The following is a 17,233-nucleotide window of genomic DNA, read 5'->3' as shown; positions in this document are numbered from 1 at the left end:
AGGAAGGCAAGTTGAAGATAAATTTTTATGCATATATGATGTGGAAAAGAAAATAGTGTTTGTCAAAATTAAGTGTCCCTGTCCAGTAATACAGCCACATTGTTTAGGTTCTGACCTTTGCTCCACACATTACTTGAAATTCCTTGTAAATTAATTTTCTCGTCAGTAAAATGCAGGAAAAAAAAGAGTACCTACCTTACTTCATTGTTGTGAGGACTAAATGTGTTGTTGCATACAAAGCATTTTGCAGTGTGAACATACAGTAAATAATACATGCATGATGGCTGTTACTGTTATGTATAGCTTGAGCATGCAAAAAGCAGAACATTTTATTTTTTAAGCATTTCCCTAGTAGTAATATATTTGACATTGTTACAAATAATTATCTGTTTTTTGTTGCAGTGTTTGGGAAATGGGAAGTAATGACAGCTGGCACCTGAACTAAGTACTTTCATAGGCAACACCATTCCAGAACTTCAGGATGAATGGGGATATGCCCCATGTCCCCATCACTACTCTTGCGGGGATTGCTAGTCTTACAGACCGTAAGTTTGGTTAACATTCTACTCTGACATTGATTTTTAAAGAGACTATGACAATAATTGGTGGTGGTGTCATAAATAACACAAAGTGTGTAAAGATTTTAGATTTTGAATGCATAAGTGTGAAAGTAACAAAATTAGTGAACTAATAATAAGACCTTAATTTCTCTTTCATCCTAAGGACCCATTAAGAAATGGTAGTATGTTTTTGTTTAAAGGTCTTACATGAAAGGGATAAATGTAAAAGTAAGGATCAGAGAAGATGAAACAATCATTAAAAATCGAAACTGAAGAAACATGGTTTGCATATAGAAATTATTACACACTTAAAAAAGCATTTAGGGAAATGGTAACTGAAACTGCCCTTCAAACAAGAAAATTTGATAGCCCCACTTAATCTAATTTCTTAGTGATATTTATTTTGGATGCCACGTTTGGTAATCTTTTGGAGTTTGTCACAGATGTCAGGAGCCTATTTTACCCTGAACACTTAAGTTTCTTAAGAACATTGTCATTCACTTGAGGTTTAGTTCAGTTCAGTCGCTCAGTCATGTCTAACTCTTTGCGACCCCATGGACTGCAGCACACCAGGCTTCCCTGTCCATCACCAACTCCCAGAGCATGCTCAAACTCATGTCCATCGAGTCGGTGATACCATCTAGCCATCTCATCCTCTGTCGTCCCCTTCTCCTCTTGCTTTGAGTCTTTCCCAGCATCAGGGTCTTTTCCAATGAGTCAGATCTTCGCATCAGGTGGCCAAAGTGTTGGAGCTTCAGCTTTTGCATCAGTCCTTCCAAGGAACATTCAGGACTGATTTCTTTAGGACTGATTGGTTTGATCTCCCTGCTGTCCAAGGGACTCTCAAGAGTCTTCTCCAACACCACAGTTCAAAAACATCAATTCTTCAGCAGTCAGCTTTCCTTATGGTCCAACTCTCACATCTATATGGGACTACTGGAAAAACCATAGCTTTGACTAGACCTTTGTTGGCAGGTTTAATTAGTGTAGTGCAATATTTTAGGGGCTCATTCCTTTGGTAGGCAATTTTAACTTAGTCCCTGTGTAAAAACTGCTCACAATGTTAGTCCTTATCCTACCTGAATAAATAAAGGGGAGAAGACATATGAGAAGGAAGGGTTGATGGTGAATAGATGACATCCTTTCTTTGTAAAACAAGCATTTTGTAAGATGTAAGGTTTCATAAAAGCAGCTATAGGAAAATAACTTCAAGAAATGTTTTCATCTATGTTCCCCCAATTACTATTTTTTTCTGTTGTTAATTTCCAGCTAGTTTAAGTGGGTGTAAAATAGATAACAGCCTACAGCTTTGAGGCAGGGCTAGTTTATAAAATCTGACATAACAAGAAAGTAGTTGGTGTGGATTTAATAGGTAAGAAAGCTTTTGAAATAGTCTTTAGTTTTGGTTATCACTTTGTTCAAGTAAGGCATAAATTCATATGATATGTTGTAGGAGTGCAGAGTCAAACAACCAGAAATTTCTTTTTTTTTTGTTGGGGTGGGGTTGAGTTCTGTGCATTATCTCAGCTGTACCTCATTAAAATTTTTCTGCCCAATAAATTCTACGTATTAAGTAATGATTTGTTTCCAATGTTTTTATGAACAAAAACTTATTATTACCCATAGTGACTGAGTGGCATGAGAGTTAATACTATATAGGTGATTAAAAATTAAACCAAAAACAAAGACACTATTGTTAACTTTTTAACTTTTATTTTAAACAAATGAACTAATTCCTTTTATGTGAAGAGACATTAAGTAACTGAATTTAAACAACTGTGAACATCGATGTCCTTTTTTTTTTTTGCTGTCAGAATAGAATGAAGAGATTATTTAGGAATTTACAACTTAAAGCAAAATTCCTTAGATATTTTTCTTTCTTTAGAATCCTATTCTATGGATGTTGTTCTCCTACTAAAGTGAGCTATTTTTGTATTTGCCCAAGCTTTTAAAAACACACATTAGTTGTCTATCTGGTGAAGAGTCAGATATTGTAACTTGGTTTATTTATTTGATTATGATAAATCTTTACAATAGAAGTAAATTAGATTAATTAATACACTCAATTTTTAGAAATTACTTATTTTTTTTAAATCCTTTTTTGGCTATTTATTAAAGTAATAAAGATATTAAGACATGAAAAGTTAGCACAGAGTTTTACTCTTAGTATAATCTATTGTGGTCAAAGGGACGTTTGGGGAGTTTTGTAGAGTAGTTTGGGGTTTGTTTGGGGAGAGACAGAATGCCTTTTAATTCATACTGATATTTTACAATTTATTTAATCCCATATATATTTAAGCATGAAAGAGGTTTCATACTGTCACTCAATTAATTTCTCATAATCTGATTTTATTCCAAATAGTCCTGAACCAGCTGCCTCTTCCATCCCCTTTACCTGCTACAACTACAAAGAGCCTTCTCTTTAATGCACGAATAGCAGAAGAAGTGAACTGCCTTTTGGCCTGTAGGGATGATAATTTGGTTTCACAGCTTGTCCACAGCCTCAACCAGGTATCAACAGATCACATGTAAGTATATTCTAAAGTAAGATGAAATGTTTTGGTCTTAGTAAAAGAATCAGTATTCCTGGTTTAACTTTTATTTCTAAAAAATTTTAATACATAATTTATTTTAAATTATTGGAATATCCTCTTTAAAATATAGCCTTATTGTGATATTAATGAGATTTAAATAGACCATAGTTATTTTGAGACAGTAGTTCTGATGCATGTAATTCTATGAATATTTTTTTTGATTCTTGTAATAATCTTGGGATTCATCAAGATGGATCTGTGCAGAGGTCTCAAGTTGTTCATTAATTTAGCTCATTTTCCTGAAATTGCTGGAATAGTTAGAATTTCCGGGCACTAGGGACTTTAGTGATGGTTCTGTTTGGAATAGGCTTATATGCTTTTCATGTAAAATATAGCAAGAACTCAGAGATTAATTTCAAGGAAGGTTGCTACAGAATTTGGAACTAATTTTTCTCCAGGATTTGTTGTACAGTGTGAACATAGATGTGTGTTTTCACACAATAGACTTTAAAATAATATGAACTAAAATACGTAGCTTATTTACAGACTTTTTCCACAAGTATACTTTTTAAAATTCACTTTTTACTACCAAAACAGTATGTATGTATACTCAACACAACAATGTATAAAAAGTTCATAACCCACTGCACAGTGGTACTCTTGTGCCCTTCCATTCTTTTAATTTTTTTAACTTAAAGATTCATTATTTAGGGGAATGAGTATAAAACACATTATAATGGACAGATCTCTGCCATTACCTGTATGTAGCTCATACTATGGGGCCATTTTTTAAGCTGAAGAATTTAGCAGAAATAATAAATGTGAATTTACTGATGGGAAACTGAGAAATGATTGTTTAAATTCAGAAGGAAGTATATCTCTACAGAAATTCAACAGTGTCTAAGTGTTTTACTGCTTCTCATACCTGTGCATTCTCTTCTTTTTGGCTCTGTTGGGACTGTATTGCGGCTTGTGGGCTCCTCATTGCAGTGCACGGCTTTCTCTAGTTGTGGCGTGTGGGGGCTTCTGAAGTTGCAGTGTGCGGACTTAGTAGTTGTGGCTCAAGGGCTTGGTTGCCCTATGGCATGTGGGATACAGTTTCTCTACCAGGGATCAAACCTGCGTCCGCTACATTGGATGGCAGAGTCTTAACTATTGGACCACGAGGGAAGGCCCTACCTGAACATCCTTAATTGAAAGATTTTCACCACATATTTAAAGAGATAAAAGGAGAAGCACATATACAATTATGATTAATTATATGGTGAGCTCCTTTGATTGCCCCCAGAAATGTATTTAATTTTATCATTGGACACCATCTTTACGAATCTTTCTAATTAGATTTAATGAGTGCAACAGTGACGTGTAAAATTTAAAATACTGCCTAATTTTTATTTCTTAGCATTTGTGAACTTAACTTGCTACTTACTAACTGCAGCTATTCTTAACCACTTACTTGGGATTTTTTCTCTCCAGTGGCTTTATTTGAGATGAGAATAAAGAGGGGGCAATTACATAACCTTGGGTCTTGTCTTAATCAACATGGCAACATTGTTTCATTCAGAGAACATTCTCAAAAAGACAAAGTCACTTATATTCAGATATAAGGGAGAAAATATATTCCAAGCCCGGATATCAACTTCTGTGCATAATTATCACCTCTACCTTTCCACTATTTTGAATAGAACAGACACTTATTTTATACTTTTATGCTAATATAAACATTCTTACATAAACTTAGAATCCATAAAATAATGTTTTCTGTTTAAAATAAAGTGGGGAAAGGAAAGAAGTCTACAATTTAAGTAATAGAAGTTAAAGAATTCTTAATGACCATCACTTTTTAAATGTTTTATATTTATTTTTTCAATGCCAGAGAGTTGAAAGATAACCTTGGCAGTGATGATCCAGAAGGCGACATACCAGTCTTGTTGCAGGCCGTCCTGGCGAGGAGTCCTAACGTTTTCAGGGAGAAAAGTATGCAGAACAGATATGTACAAAGTGGTGAGTTTTTTAATAATTGAATTTCATAGTATATATATTTTTAATGTGTCTTGTATCAGAACTTGCTTCACATGTAAATTCAGCTGTCTCCTTTAACAAACTAGCCTGTCATCTGTGAATACTCTTTGATACCTTGAATCAAACCAAGAACAAAAAGGAAACTAAATAGATAGTAACATTCTTGCAGTTTATTCAATTAGGCAAAACTTAATATGCAGTTTGCTGGATATTTCAAAATGTATTAATTTAGTCAATGAAAGAGCTTTTTATTTTAGAAACCTAGAATAGATATGACAGAAGTCTTTCATTAATCAAATAATAAAAATATCTGCAGAGCTTCTGAAAATGGAGTATGTGTATAAATAAATATACCAAGTATTAGTTTTAGTACTGATGGGTGATTATAGTCATGGTTATATAGTAATTGGTTTAACACTTTAGAAATAGAAAAAGGTTTGTAACTAAAATATTACTATTAAGGAAAACTCTATTTATAATAAGCATTAGAAAAACCATAAAAATACTACATCTAGTGCATATGTTTTTTCTGTAGTCAAGGAGAATCCTTAAGTTAGGAGCTTTGTTCTGGTCTGAAGCTTACTGAATCTAGTAAGGTCAAGTGCTTGCTTCCCTCTCAAGACTAAAACAGCAGAAAGGAATATAGTTAGACAACCCAGGAAGATCCAGTTTATTTAATTGATTATTTGTGTGCAAGAATATTGCCACATTTGCTGACAGTACCTTGGTGAAGCTCATCATTCCATTTCTTAGTTTTGTTTTTAAATAGTATTACTATGTTGATGGTGTGTCCTTCTGTGTGAATTGTGTTTTTAAAGCAATTGCATAGTTGCTATCCATTTCCCAAAGTGAATCTAGGGAATTTCCTTCTAGGAAATTGAAGTCAGGTATGCAGGACAAGACTGTATCTTCATCAGTCTTGGATGGCAGTAGTAGGTCACAGATAGAAGTGGTGAAAGGAAAGCTAGAATTAAACATACTCTGGAAGAATGTTGGAATGAAAGAAAATATGGAGAGATCATTGATTGGAAGGAAGACTATAGGCATATCTTGTTTTATTGCACTTCGCTTTACTGCACTTCTCAGATAGTGCCTGTTTAACAAATTGAATGTTTATGGCAGCTGTGCATTGAGCAAGTCTGTCAGTACCATTTTTCAAACAGCATTTGCTTATTTTGTGTCTCTGTCACATTCTGCTAATTGTTACAATATTTAAAAACATTATCACTGTGTTTGTTATGGTGATGTTTGAAGTTACTATTATATTTGAGGGCACCAGGAACCACACCCATGTAAGTCAGTGAACTAATGGATAAATGTATGTTCTGGCAGAACTGGCAGTTCCACTTTCCTTGAGCCTTGCTGTTTTCTGAGACAGAACGTATTGAAATGAGTCCATTAATAACTCCACAGTGACCTCTTAAGTATTCAAGTGAAAAGAAGAGCCGCATATCTTTTTCTCTAATCAAAAGCCAGAAATGCTTAAGCTTAGTGAGGAAGACATGTCAAAAGCCAAGATAGGCCAAAAGCTAGGCCTCTTGTCCCTTACAGCCAAGTTATCAAAAACAAAGGAAAAATTCTTGAAGGGAGTGGGGAAGTGCTACCCCAATAAACACTTGAATGTTAAGAAACTAAAATAACCTTCATTGCTGATATGGAGAAAGTTTTAGCGGTCAGGGTGGAAGATCAAGCCAGTCAGAATACTCCCTTAAGCCAAAGCCTAATCCAGAGCAAGGCCCTAACTCTCTTTGGTTCTCTCAAGGCTAAGAGAGTTGAGGAAGCTGCAGAAGAAAAGTTTGAAGCTAGCAGAGATTGGTTTATGAGGTTTCAGGAAAGAAGCTATCTCCATTAACTTTACAGTGCAAGGTGAAGCTACAAGTACTGATGTAGAAACTGCAGCAAGTTATCCAGATCTAGCTAAAATAATTAATGAAAGTGGCTATGCTAAACAAAAGATTTTCAGTATAGATGAAACAGTTTTCTATTGGAAGAAGATGCCAGCTAGTACTTTCATAGCTAGAGAGAAAAAGTCAATGCCTGGCTTCAAAGCTTCAAAGGAGCTAATACAGGTGGTGAATTTAGGTTGAAACCAGTGCTCGTTGACCATTCTGAAAATTCTAGGGCCCTTAAGAGTTATGCTAAATCAACTCTGCCTGTGCTGTATAAATGGAACAAGAAACCAGGATAATAAGCATATTTGTTTATAACATGGTTTATTGAATACTTTAAGCCCACTGTTGAGACCTACTGCTCAGAAAAAAGAAAAAAGGGTTCACCAACTGAATGGACATGAGTTTGAGTAAACTCCAGGAGATAGAGAAGGACAGGGAAGACTGGCATGCTGCAGTCCATGGGATGACAGAGTCAGACATGACTTAGCAACTTAACAGCACAGTTCTTTGGATCTTTGAGAGAATCAGAAAGAACTATTAGGATTTCATTTGACCTTTTTATTTATAAAGCCAATGCCTCTAAACTAGTGATTCCAGCTTGTCATAGTAATGATAGTTAATTCAGAGGAAAATACTTTTTAACTCTCGTCTTAAAGAGTTTTGTCCCCTTCTCTCAAAAAAATCAAAATCAGAAACAGTAGTTATAGTAATTAAATTATTAAACCATGGCATATATGACTTAGTACTGAATTTAGGTTGGAAGAGAAAATTCATAAACTGAAATTTAGACTACCTATAAAAGAAAACATACTATTAGTGTTAGACTTTGAGGTGATTTTGTGCCCTCATGTCATTCAGCTGTTGTCGTAGAGCTAGAATCCTTTTTGTAGCTCCTGGCAAATAAACATGTAACTTTTGTTTGAATGTAAAAGGCACTTTTCATATCAGCAGCAGAAAATGAACTTTTGGGAAATAATGTGATGCTTGAATTTCCCAAAAAGAGTAGCTATATGTATTATAAGAAAGGTCAGTGTTAATTATAGATTTTTATTTTTGATTTTAGAGTGTCTAAATAGCTGAATTTTTCTGCATCTCCTATATAACAGAATGGAAAGAGTTGAAAGCAACAGGTGAAAGAACAGTGTGAAAGGAAATGTGAGAATCTGAAAGCTGTTCTCACACTTTCATTCATTAAACAAATATTCATTTAATCCCTATTTTATGGCAAGAATTACTGTAAAAGAAAGAGTAGGAACATTCTGATGTTCATTAAAAGACTGAGATGGTAATTTCAGTACCTCAAACCTTGGACCTTTAAGAAAAGTACTTCTTAAAAGTTAGGTCCTAATCACAACAAAATACATAGAGTTGTTAAAATTAAGTTCCTAAGGAGGGGAGATGAATGTAATAAAATATTGTGCATAATAGGAAATACCATCCAAAAGCCTATTGTAGACAGAAGTGTGTAGTATTTATTAAAGGATTAGGTCAGAGGTCCCCAACCATTTTGACAGCAGGGACCTATTTCCTGGAAGACAATTACTCCATGGACAAGGGATGGGAAATGGTTTTAGGATGATTCAAGTACGTTACATTTATTGTGCACTTTAATGCTGCCACTGATCTGACAGGAGGTACAGGTTCACATCCTGGAGACAAGGGAATCCCTGGATTAGATGAAGTGGCTTCTGAAAGTTCTTTTCAATTCTAAAGCTGAATGTAGGACACTAAGTAAGCAAGTACATAGCTCTCTATCTCTGTCCCTGGATTAGTTGACATGCTAAAAGGATGTTTGGTAAAATTGGTTGTGCTTAAAATTTATAGTTTCTGTATTTTGCTCTTCAAAATGAACGTGTTGGTCAAAAAGAAAAGAACAGAAAGAACTTCTGAGTGTTTGTGAGAGAATGGTTGATTTAAATCACTTAATGCTTTACCAATAGAAGAATATAACATACTTACTGTTTTTGTATATTATGTAGGAATGATGATGTCTCAGTATAAACTTTCTCAGAATTCCATGCACAGTAGTCCTGCATCTTCCAATTATCAACAAACCACTATCTCACATAGCCCCTCCAGGTAATGTATTTATCATTTTATGAAGAGCTATTTTCTGTAGTGAATGTGTTTGAGAATATACAGTATGTACATGCATTTAGGTAATGGTGAAATTCCTAAAGTTAATTCCTAAAGGTAATTTACCTGGTGGCTCAGAGGTTAAAGCGTCTGCCCACAATGCAGGAGACCTGGGTTCGATCCCTGGGTTGGGAAGATCCCCTGGAGAGGGAAATGGCAACCCACTCCAGTATTCTTGCCTGGAGAATCCCATGGACGGAGGAGCCTGCTGGGCTACAGTTCATGGGGTTGCAAAGAGTCAGACCCGACTGAGAGACTTCACTTTCTTTCAAAAAGTTTAGATGCTTATCCTTACATAGCACATGAATATTTGCCTTAAAATGTTAAATGTGGAAATGCTCTAATATACTGTTTGAAATAAATAGTAACTTAATTTCATGCAAACAAAAGAATGTGTTGAAATAGAGCATGTTTGAGATAAATAAGAAAATTCTTCGAGTAGAATTTAGGGAGCATGTAAAATAAATGAATTACTCTATTTGAAAACTGCTTAGTATAACTCTTAGGTTCTGAATTGTGAATGATTTTTGTACATTATTTTTCAGAATTTTCTGTGTACATAGATTTTATTTTATTGAAATAACAAGAAATATCACTTATTTCATTTCCTGATATTGTGTATTTGGATTTTGGATTTTAGCCGGTTTGTGCCACCACAGACAAGCTCTGGGAACAGATTTATGCCACAACAAAATAGCCCAGTGCCTAGTCCATATGCCCCACAAAGCCCTGCAGGATACATGCCATATTCCCATCCTTCAAGTTATACAACACATCCACAGATGCAGCAAGGTAAGAAAGCTGGTGCTTATTTACAAGAATGCCTGTAGTTCCAGCAAATTCATTTTTTTCTTTACTTTTTTCTTTTCATAAGTTTTCAAACACAAATACTAAACTGTATACTTACTCATCAGCAAACGTTTCTTTTTAACTATGGCTTATGTAATTAAAAACATATTACATTTATTGCTTGAACATTCATCATTTGGGAGGTAAAAAGATAAGTGTAATTTCAGTCTTTGGATTACCTTATATTATACAACTGAGTATATATAGTTATAAAATTAGGAACTGCTTTATTTAATTAGGCTTCTTATAGTAGCACTAAGTCAAAGAAGAATTATATATTAATTAGTTAAGTATATGTAGTGTGAAAAATTTAATATCAAGTATATACAGTACTAATAGAGGAAAATTAATAATCTTGGATACAGAATTTTCTGGGATTAGATTACTAGTTCTTATTTGAAGTTAGTTGTTGGTAATATGTCTTTTTAAGATCATACTGCCTTGGGATATATGCCATGGCTATCAGATAATGTATTAATATTAGTATATATTTGTTTTTACTTTTTTGGAGAAATTTTGAAAAATACAAAATATAATAACATGTACCTATGTTTTTGTCCCTCATAATTAACAACAAATTTTTAATAGTCACAGTCAGTCTTTAGTTCCTGTTTGTATTCTTAGTTTTTTATTATGCATGGAGTTAGTATTTTATAAAGTTTTAACTTGGGGTCATCTATTGAAACATCCAGATTCTGGTTTTCCAAACTAGATAATGAAATACTGGGTTGAGCTTATTTCATATAGTAACTCAGGGAAAAACTTGGAGGCAATCAGTCACACCTTTGAAATAGACACCTCCAAAATTATAGGATTTAGTGTGAGTACAAACAGAAGTATGCGTATATACTGGCTCTTGATGTTTGTGAAATTTTACTGTTTTACTCTGGGATGCCAAAGTTACCTGGAGAAGGAAATGGCAACCCACTCCAGTGTTCTTGGCTGGAGAATCCCATGGACAGAGCAGCCTGACAGGCCAAAGTCCATGGGGTTGCAAAGAGTCGGACACAACTGAGCAGCTAACACACGCACACATGCCAGAGTTATGAGGATCATTTTAAATGTAATTAAAAAGAGGAGAAACGTTGACAGAACACATTTGCTTCCTACAGAAATATGTATATGTGTAGGAGAAAAAAAATGAGTTTACTGTAAATACTGTTGTCACGTTATAAGGAGATAAACCCAGCTTTTTCAAAAGAATAAGTTGAAATCACAAAATCAAAAAATATATACATAGTTTGAGGGCCTATTCAGTAATTAGTCATTTCTTGGAAACGTTCAGATACTTGAGAAACTAAAAATAATATTCAGAGATTAGCCTCAAATAGATAGCAAAATTAAAAGAAAAAAATTTAATGTAGTAAGAAACAGATAGGTAAATGGAACAAAAAAGATTCCAGAAATAAGGCAGATGTCTGTGGGAACTTAGAATTTGTGAAAGGTAACATTTAAAATTCTTATAAACTTGAAAAGTTTTCATGTGGAAAACTAGAGAATAACACAGTGGACCATTTTACCAATAGGCATTCTGCCTCTCTGTCCTTAATTACATTTGCTAAGAAGGCAGAGTTCTTTATAAATACCAAGTGTAATAATTTGCCCCTAAAAATACTGAGAACATTTATAACCTTTTTCCCCTATATATGATCTAATCTAGTTTCTCACACATTGCACTTGGTTTTTACATCTCTTTTGACTCTTTTAAAAATCTATTTGGTCCCATAGCCTCTCTCCATGATAGTAATTTCTGGTTTTTTTTTTTAGAAATTCTGTGCTACCTTTGTGGTGGAGTATCACATATTCTAGACTTCACTGTTTCCTATTGTGTTGTTTGATTTGCTCATATACTCCTTATGTTTCCTACCAACTGGAAGTTATCAGTAAAGGCTCTATTAATTTCTAGTTTTATATTTTTGGCAAGGATACTAAAGTAATGTGCACTTCATATTGCATCACATCAGAAGACTTATAATCACAAGTGGCTTTGTTATTAGTAATATTTAGGTGGTAACCACTTCTTTTATAATGAACATAATTTTTCCTTTGCAATTAGTAAGTAATCTGTCAGATTATACTTTGAGATCACATAACTCCATTTCCTATTAATCTTTATCCTAAAAGGTCTACCATCCATTAGTGATTCTGTTTCCAATTCTGTCATTCTAAGATGGTATCTTGCATCAGTATGTAATAGTGGATTGTTTAGTAAATCATGTTGGATAGGTTGGCTAGGCATTTTGAAATTTTAGTTGATTCTTAGATCATTTAGAGGAAAAATGTTCTAGGTGGATAAACAGTTTACATGTTTGTTTGTATTCTGACTCATGGAACTATAAGAAGAAAACATGGGGGTGAATTTTGGGTAATGTTGGGTCAAGAAATGGGCTTCCCTGGTAGCTCAACTGTAAAGAATCTGCCTGCAGTGCAGGAGACCTGGGTTCGATCCCTGGGTTGGGAAGATCCCCTGTAGAAGGGATAAGCTACCCACTCCAGTATTCTTGGGCTTCCCTTGTGGCTCAGCTGGTAAAGAATCCACCTGCAATGCAGGAGACCTGGGTTCGACCCTGGGTTGGGAAGATCCCCTGTAGAAGGGAACAGCTACTCACTCCAGTATTCTGGCCTGGAGAATTCCACGAACTGTATAGTCCATGGGGTCACAAAGAGTCAGACACAACTGAGCGACTTTGACTTACTCACCAAGGGTCAAGAAGGCCTTTCTAAGTAGGACTGTATTCTAGAAATGGGGGAAAAGACAGATTAATCACAAATTTCTGTATAAGACGAGAGAACAAGTAAAGACAGGTAAATTGACTAAAGAAGTAAATAATTTACTGAAAAAGAAAAACAAATTGGATGCAGAAAGGTTTAATATGTTCAACCTGGTTCACAATTAAAGAGATGTTAATCAAAATTAAATTGAAATAAAATTTTATTATAACTATCAGGTTAGTGAACATGTTTTAGTGTGCAGGGAAATTCAAACTTCATACAGTCTTCATAGGAATATAAATTGGTAGAACCGTTTTAGAGAGCAGTTTGACAATTATCTATTTCTGTTTAAAATCTCCCTCAGTTCTTCAAAATCTGTCTCTTCTATAACTGGGGGAGGGTATAAAGCATGTTCAGACAGTTCCATCTCAAGTTCTACTAAGCATTCATGGAAAGGATATTCTAATTTTACTAGAACTAAAGACCTAAGTATGAAAAAACAAAACTATGAAACTCTTGAAAGAAAATTTCAGAGAGTAATTTTTATGATTTTGTGTTAAGTAGGGAATCTGAATGTGTAATACACATGAAAAGATGCTTGGCTTCACTATTGTTTAAGGAAAGAAACACAAATTAAAGTAACCATCAGAGACATTTCTCATCTTCAGATTGATGAAAATCGTTGGCAAGAATATAGAGCAGCAAGAACACTTGTCTATTACTAGTAGAGTGGTCATAAATAATTTGGAAAACTATTTGTTAATATTTAGCAAGGGTTAAAAACAGGAATATTCAGCAATTTCACTTCTAGACACATTTATAAGTCATTATAAGAATACATAATACATTACAACATTGTTTATGATGACAAAAATATTCAGGCAATCTAAACTACTAACATAAGTCTGGATAAAATGTGTACATTATGTAGCAGACTAAAGAAGTAATGTATGTCATTATTTATTTAAAATAAAACGACATATATAAAAATAGATATATTTCAACACAATATTGAAATTGAAGTGTTATAGAAGAATATATACATATACCATTTATATAATGTGCTAAGCAATAATGTGTTATTTAGAAATATATTCATTTATAGCAAAGCTATAAAGATATTCATAGGTAGAGTGAACTCTAAGTTCAATAGTAGCACTTGCTTTTAGTGAATAAGAGGAAGAAAATAAAGGAGAGGTATATGCAGGTATATGGAGAGCTTCAACCATATCTAATATCTTATTTCTTTTCAGAAATCAGTCTGAATGACTTGTGGCACAGTGTTAAGATTTGATCAAGCTGTGTATAGTCAGCCAGCTTATTATATTAGTCTTTGTAATTTATGAAGACTAAAGTATTACTTGTGAATAATTATTGTTACTATCCTCTAAGAATTTTACCAGTTTATTTTTATAAATCTTTTTTAAAATTCTTATTAATTTCAGCATCGGTATCAAGTCCCATTGTTGCAGGTGGTTTGAGAAACCTACATGATAATAAAGTTTCTGGTTCGTTGTCTGGCAATTCTGCTAATCATCATGCTGATAATCCTAGACATGGCTCAAGTGACGACTACCTACACATGGTGCACAGGATAAGTAGTGACGTATGTAATCATATTAGTTACATTAAGGTAATGAAATAGTTCTAATATTTGTCACATAACCCAGTATTTCAATTCTATAATATAAAGGAAATCTGTCTTTTTTTTTGTGGGTTATACTACGTCTGAGAATTTAGCTGTACTCCTAGAGCTTAATCTAGAGAAGGGTTTGCTAAACTTGCCAGTAGTCTGATCCACAAACTAAGAATGATTTTCATAGTTTAAGAGAACAACAGCAACAAGTAACTTTATGTGACAAACTGTGTATGACCCAGAAAACTTGTGCATTATCTGTCTCTTTATAGAAAAAGTTTGCCAACCTGTGGTCTAGAGGTTTAGGTCCTTAATGAAATCACACTTCATCTTAAAGTATTTGCTCACAAAAAGATGTCTTCTTATGAGCCTTTATATATTAGTACTTAGCTCTTTTTCCCTCTAAGACTTGTAAAAACCATTTTTCCCTGAAATTTAATGTTACGTTAATGTTATTGAAATAATCCACATACTAGAGATTTGTTATTTGTTTGGTGGTATTATCACATGTTACACGTATTTAAGTTGAACAAAGATGACATTGGACTCTGCCTTCAAGACATTTATTTACATTTATGACCTAGTAGGATATTCAGAGCTCCTTTTGTAGAAAACAGTAAACAAAAATGGAGCATACCAGTAATACCAGTTCTCTTATTCATTGCCATGCTTAGGCTGTTGATTGTTTTGGATACAGTTTCAATTCTTCTAAGATATACCATGAAGAAAACAGGAAAGTGCAGAAGAATTATGCTTTTGAATACCAACACTTTACCTGTCAGTAATTTATGTCTTTTATTGGTTCTCTTTAAGATTTCTATAAAGCCTCGTCCATTATTCCAGGTATAACTGTTATACTCTCTTCCTAGGATGGAGATTCTTCAACAATGAGGAATGCTGCGTCTTTTCCCTTGAGGTCTCCACAGCCAGTATGTTCCCCTGCTGGAAGTGATGGGACTCCAAAAGGTATCATTGTAACTAAAATTTCCTTAATTTTTCAGATTTCAAGTTGAGTAAAGAATTCAAACTTCTTAATGCAGGTACCAAAAAATTATTCTTTATGACTTTTCATTTATTGTAGGAAAAAAAGGAACCTGTACTTACTGTTTTCAGATATATATAGTATCATTCTTACTGATTATCCAATGGTCTTTTCAAACCATAATCCTTTTAATATTTCTTAAATATTTGAAATTATTGATCTTTCTCTCTTTGGCCTCCAAAACTTATTCTGTAGTGAATCCACCTGCTTTCCTTGTTTTTTCATTGTCATTTTTCCCTTCATTAGCTCTTTGTTCTCTCATTTCTCAAGATTTCTATCATTATATTTTTATCTTCTATTTTACTTTTTTCCTTGACTGTTTTACTCAGTTTTGGTAGTAGCATTAGTTATTTTTGTGAACAGGACACCAAAATCAATGTCTTTGGTTCCAGTTCTATCTCTCAAATTGTAATTTTTCATTCCAGACAAACCTCTTCACATCTAGCTGATATTTCAAATTCATGTTCAAAATTTTTCTTGATGTTCTTTCTGCCATTTTTGTTGGTCTTAATGATATTTCAATCCTGAATTGTCTTAATCTTCTCTCACTTCTTAGATAGTCATTTATCAAAATCTGGCCTGTTCTCTGTGAATTACTTCATTTGATCTCGTACATCTACTTTATTTCTGCTTATTAAAATCATATTAATTCTTCAAGTTCTAAGTTAAATGGCTGATCTTCTATGGACTCTCTCCTAGTGTCTCTAAGATGTTTATATTTTTTCTAATAACTTATTTATGAACATGAATTTCATTTTCTGTATCTTCTAATTCCCAAAGAACCTTGTGTGGTCTTGTGTGCATAGTAAAGTCACAAAATTCTGAGTTTAAATCCAGGTTTGAGCTATTTTAAAAAATACTTAAAACTGGGCTTCCTCAGTGGCTCAGTCTTGGAAGAATCTGCCTGCAAATGCAGGAGACACTGCATTGGCAGTGTTTGATCCCACATCTGGAAGATCCCACATACAGTGGGGCAGCTAAGCCCAAGCACCACACCTACTGAGCCCACACTCTATGGAGTCTGCAAGGTGTAACTGAGGCCTGTGTGTCCTAGAGGCCATGCTCTGCAACAGAAGACGTCTACACCACCACCGAAGAGTAGCCCCTGCTTGTCACAACCTCAGAAAAGCCTGTGCGACAAGAAGGAGCCAGCATGGTCAAAAATAAATAAGTCTTAGTTTAAAAAAAAGACTTAAAACTAAAGTCCAAACTTAAAAAGAAAAACTTAAAACGTCCGATTTTGTTGGAGAATATCATATCCACTTTAGAGAATTCGCTTTTAATTAATTGCAGTATAGCTGATAATAAATTTTAACTATTCATGAGAATTTCTAATTGTGGCCATCTAAAACATGGACTGGGCTGCCTCACTGTAAAAATTTCTTTTTCATAGTTTATGTTCCAGGTCTTTGATTTGGGATATCCTTCATGAGGTGAAAGCTGAACTTTTATGAGCCATTCTAATTCAATAATTCTAATTCAATAATTAGAATTTTGAGCCATTCTAATTCTTTAATTCTATGAATTTTCAGGGATTAAAATAACCGAGTTTGTGAAAAAGAGAACAACTTCCAACTCTGTTTGTAGGTTAGGTGTCAAAGTTAGGTACAAATCTTACAGGTATTTTCAGAGTGAGAAATATTTAGACTGCCAGGGAGGAGAGTAGCAGTGGAATAGCTGGTTATTCTGGATAATGAGACCATTTTCTCTGTAACTCTTGAGGGTGGATAGATGAATAAATGGATGGTTAGATGGATAGATAACTTTAGATAGAAAGAGAAGAAAACTAGAACAATTAAGCTCACGAACTTTCCTCCTCAGAAGCCTCTATTTCTGCTCATGCGGTTGTT

The 17,233-nt window shown here is 34.1% G+C and overlaps 1 protein-coding gene across 3 annotated transcripts in view; it reads left to right on the top strand.

Annotated features, from left to right (window-relative positions):
* NIPBL (NIPBL cohesin loading factor) overlaps window positions 1–17,233 on the top strand; it is a 204,324-nt gene that overhangs the window by 88,863 nt on the left and 98,228 nt on the right. For all 3 annotated transcript variants that reach the window (XM_070774754.1, XM_070774752.1, XM_070774753.1), the window contains exons 2-8: window positions 403–545; window positions 2,923–3,088; window positions 4,971–5,098; window positions 8,988–9,087; window positions 9,785–9,936; window positions 14,151–14,311; window positions 15,211–15,307. In XM_070774754.1, coding sequence (XP_070630855.1) covers window positions 482–545; window positions 2,923–3,088; window positions 4,971–5,098; window positions 8,988–9,087; window positions 9,785–9,936; window positions 14,151–14,311; window positions 15,211–15,307 — 868 coding nt within the window. In that variant the 5' untranslated portion in view covers window positions 403–481. The remainder of the gene's footprint in view (window positions 1–402; window positions 546–2,922; window positions 3,089–4,970; window positions 5,099–8,987; window positions 9,088–9,784; window positions 9,937–14,150; window positions 14,312–15,210; window positions 15,308–17,233) is intronic.

The sequence above is a fragment of the Bos indicus genome, chromosome 20 (assembly GCF_029378745.1).
Source record: "Bos indicus isolate NIAB-ARS_2022 breed Sahiwal x Tharparkar chromosome 20, NIAB-ARS_B.indTharparkar_mat_pri_1.0, whole genome shotgun sequence".
Lineage (NCBI taxonomy): Eukaryota > Metazoa > Chordata > Mammalia > Artiodactyla > Bovidae > Bos > Bos indicus.
Note: the sequence above shows the minus strand (reverse complement) of the source record. Positions and strands in the feature narration are given on the sequence as shown.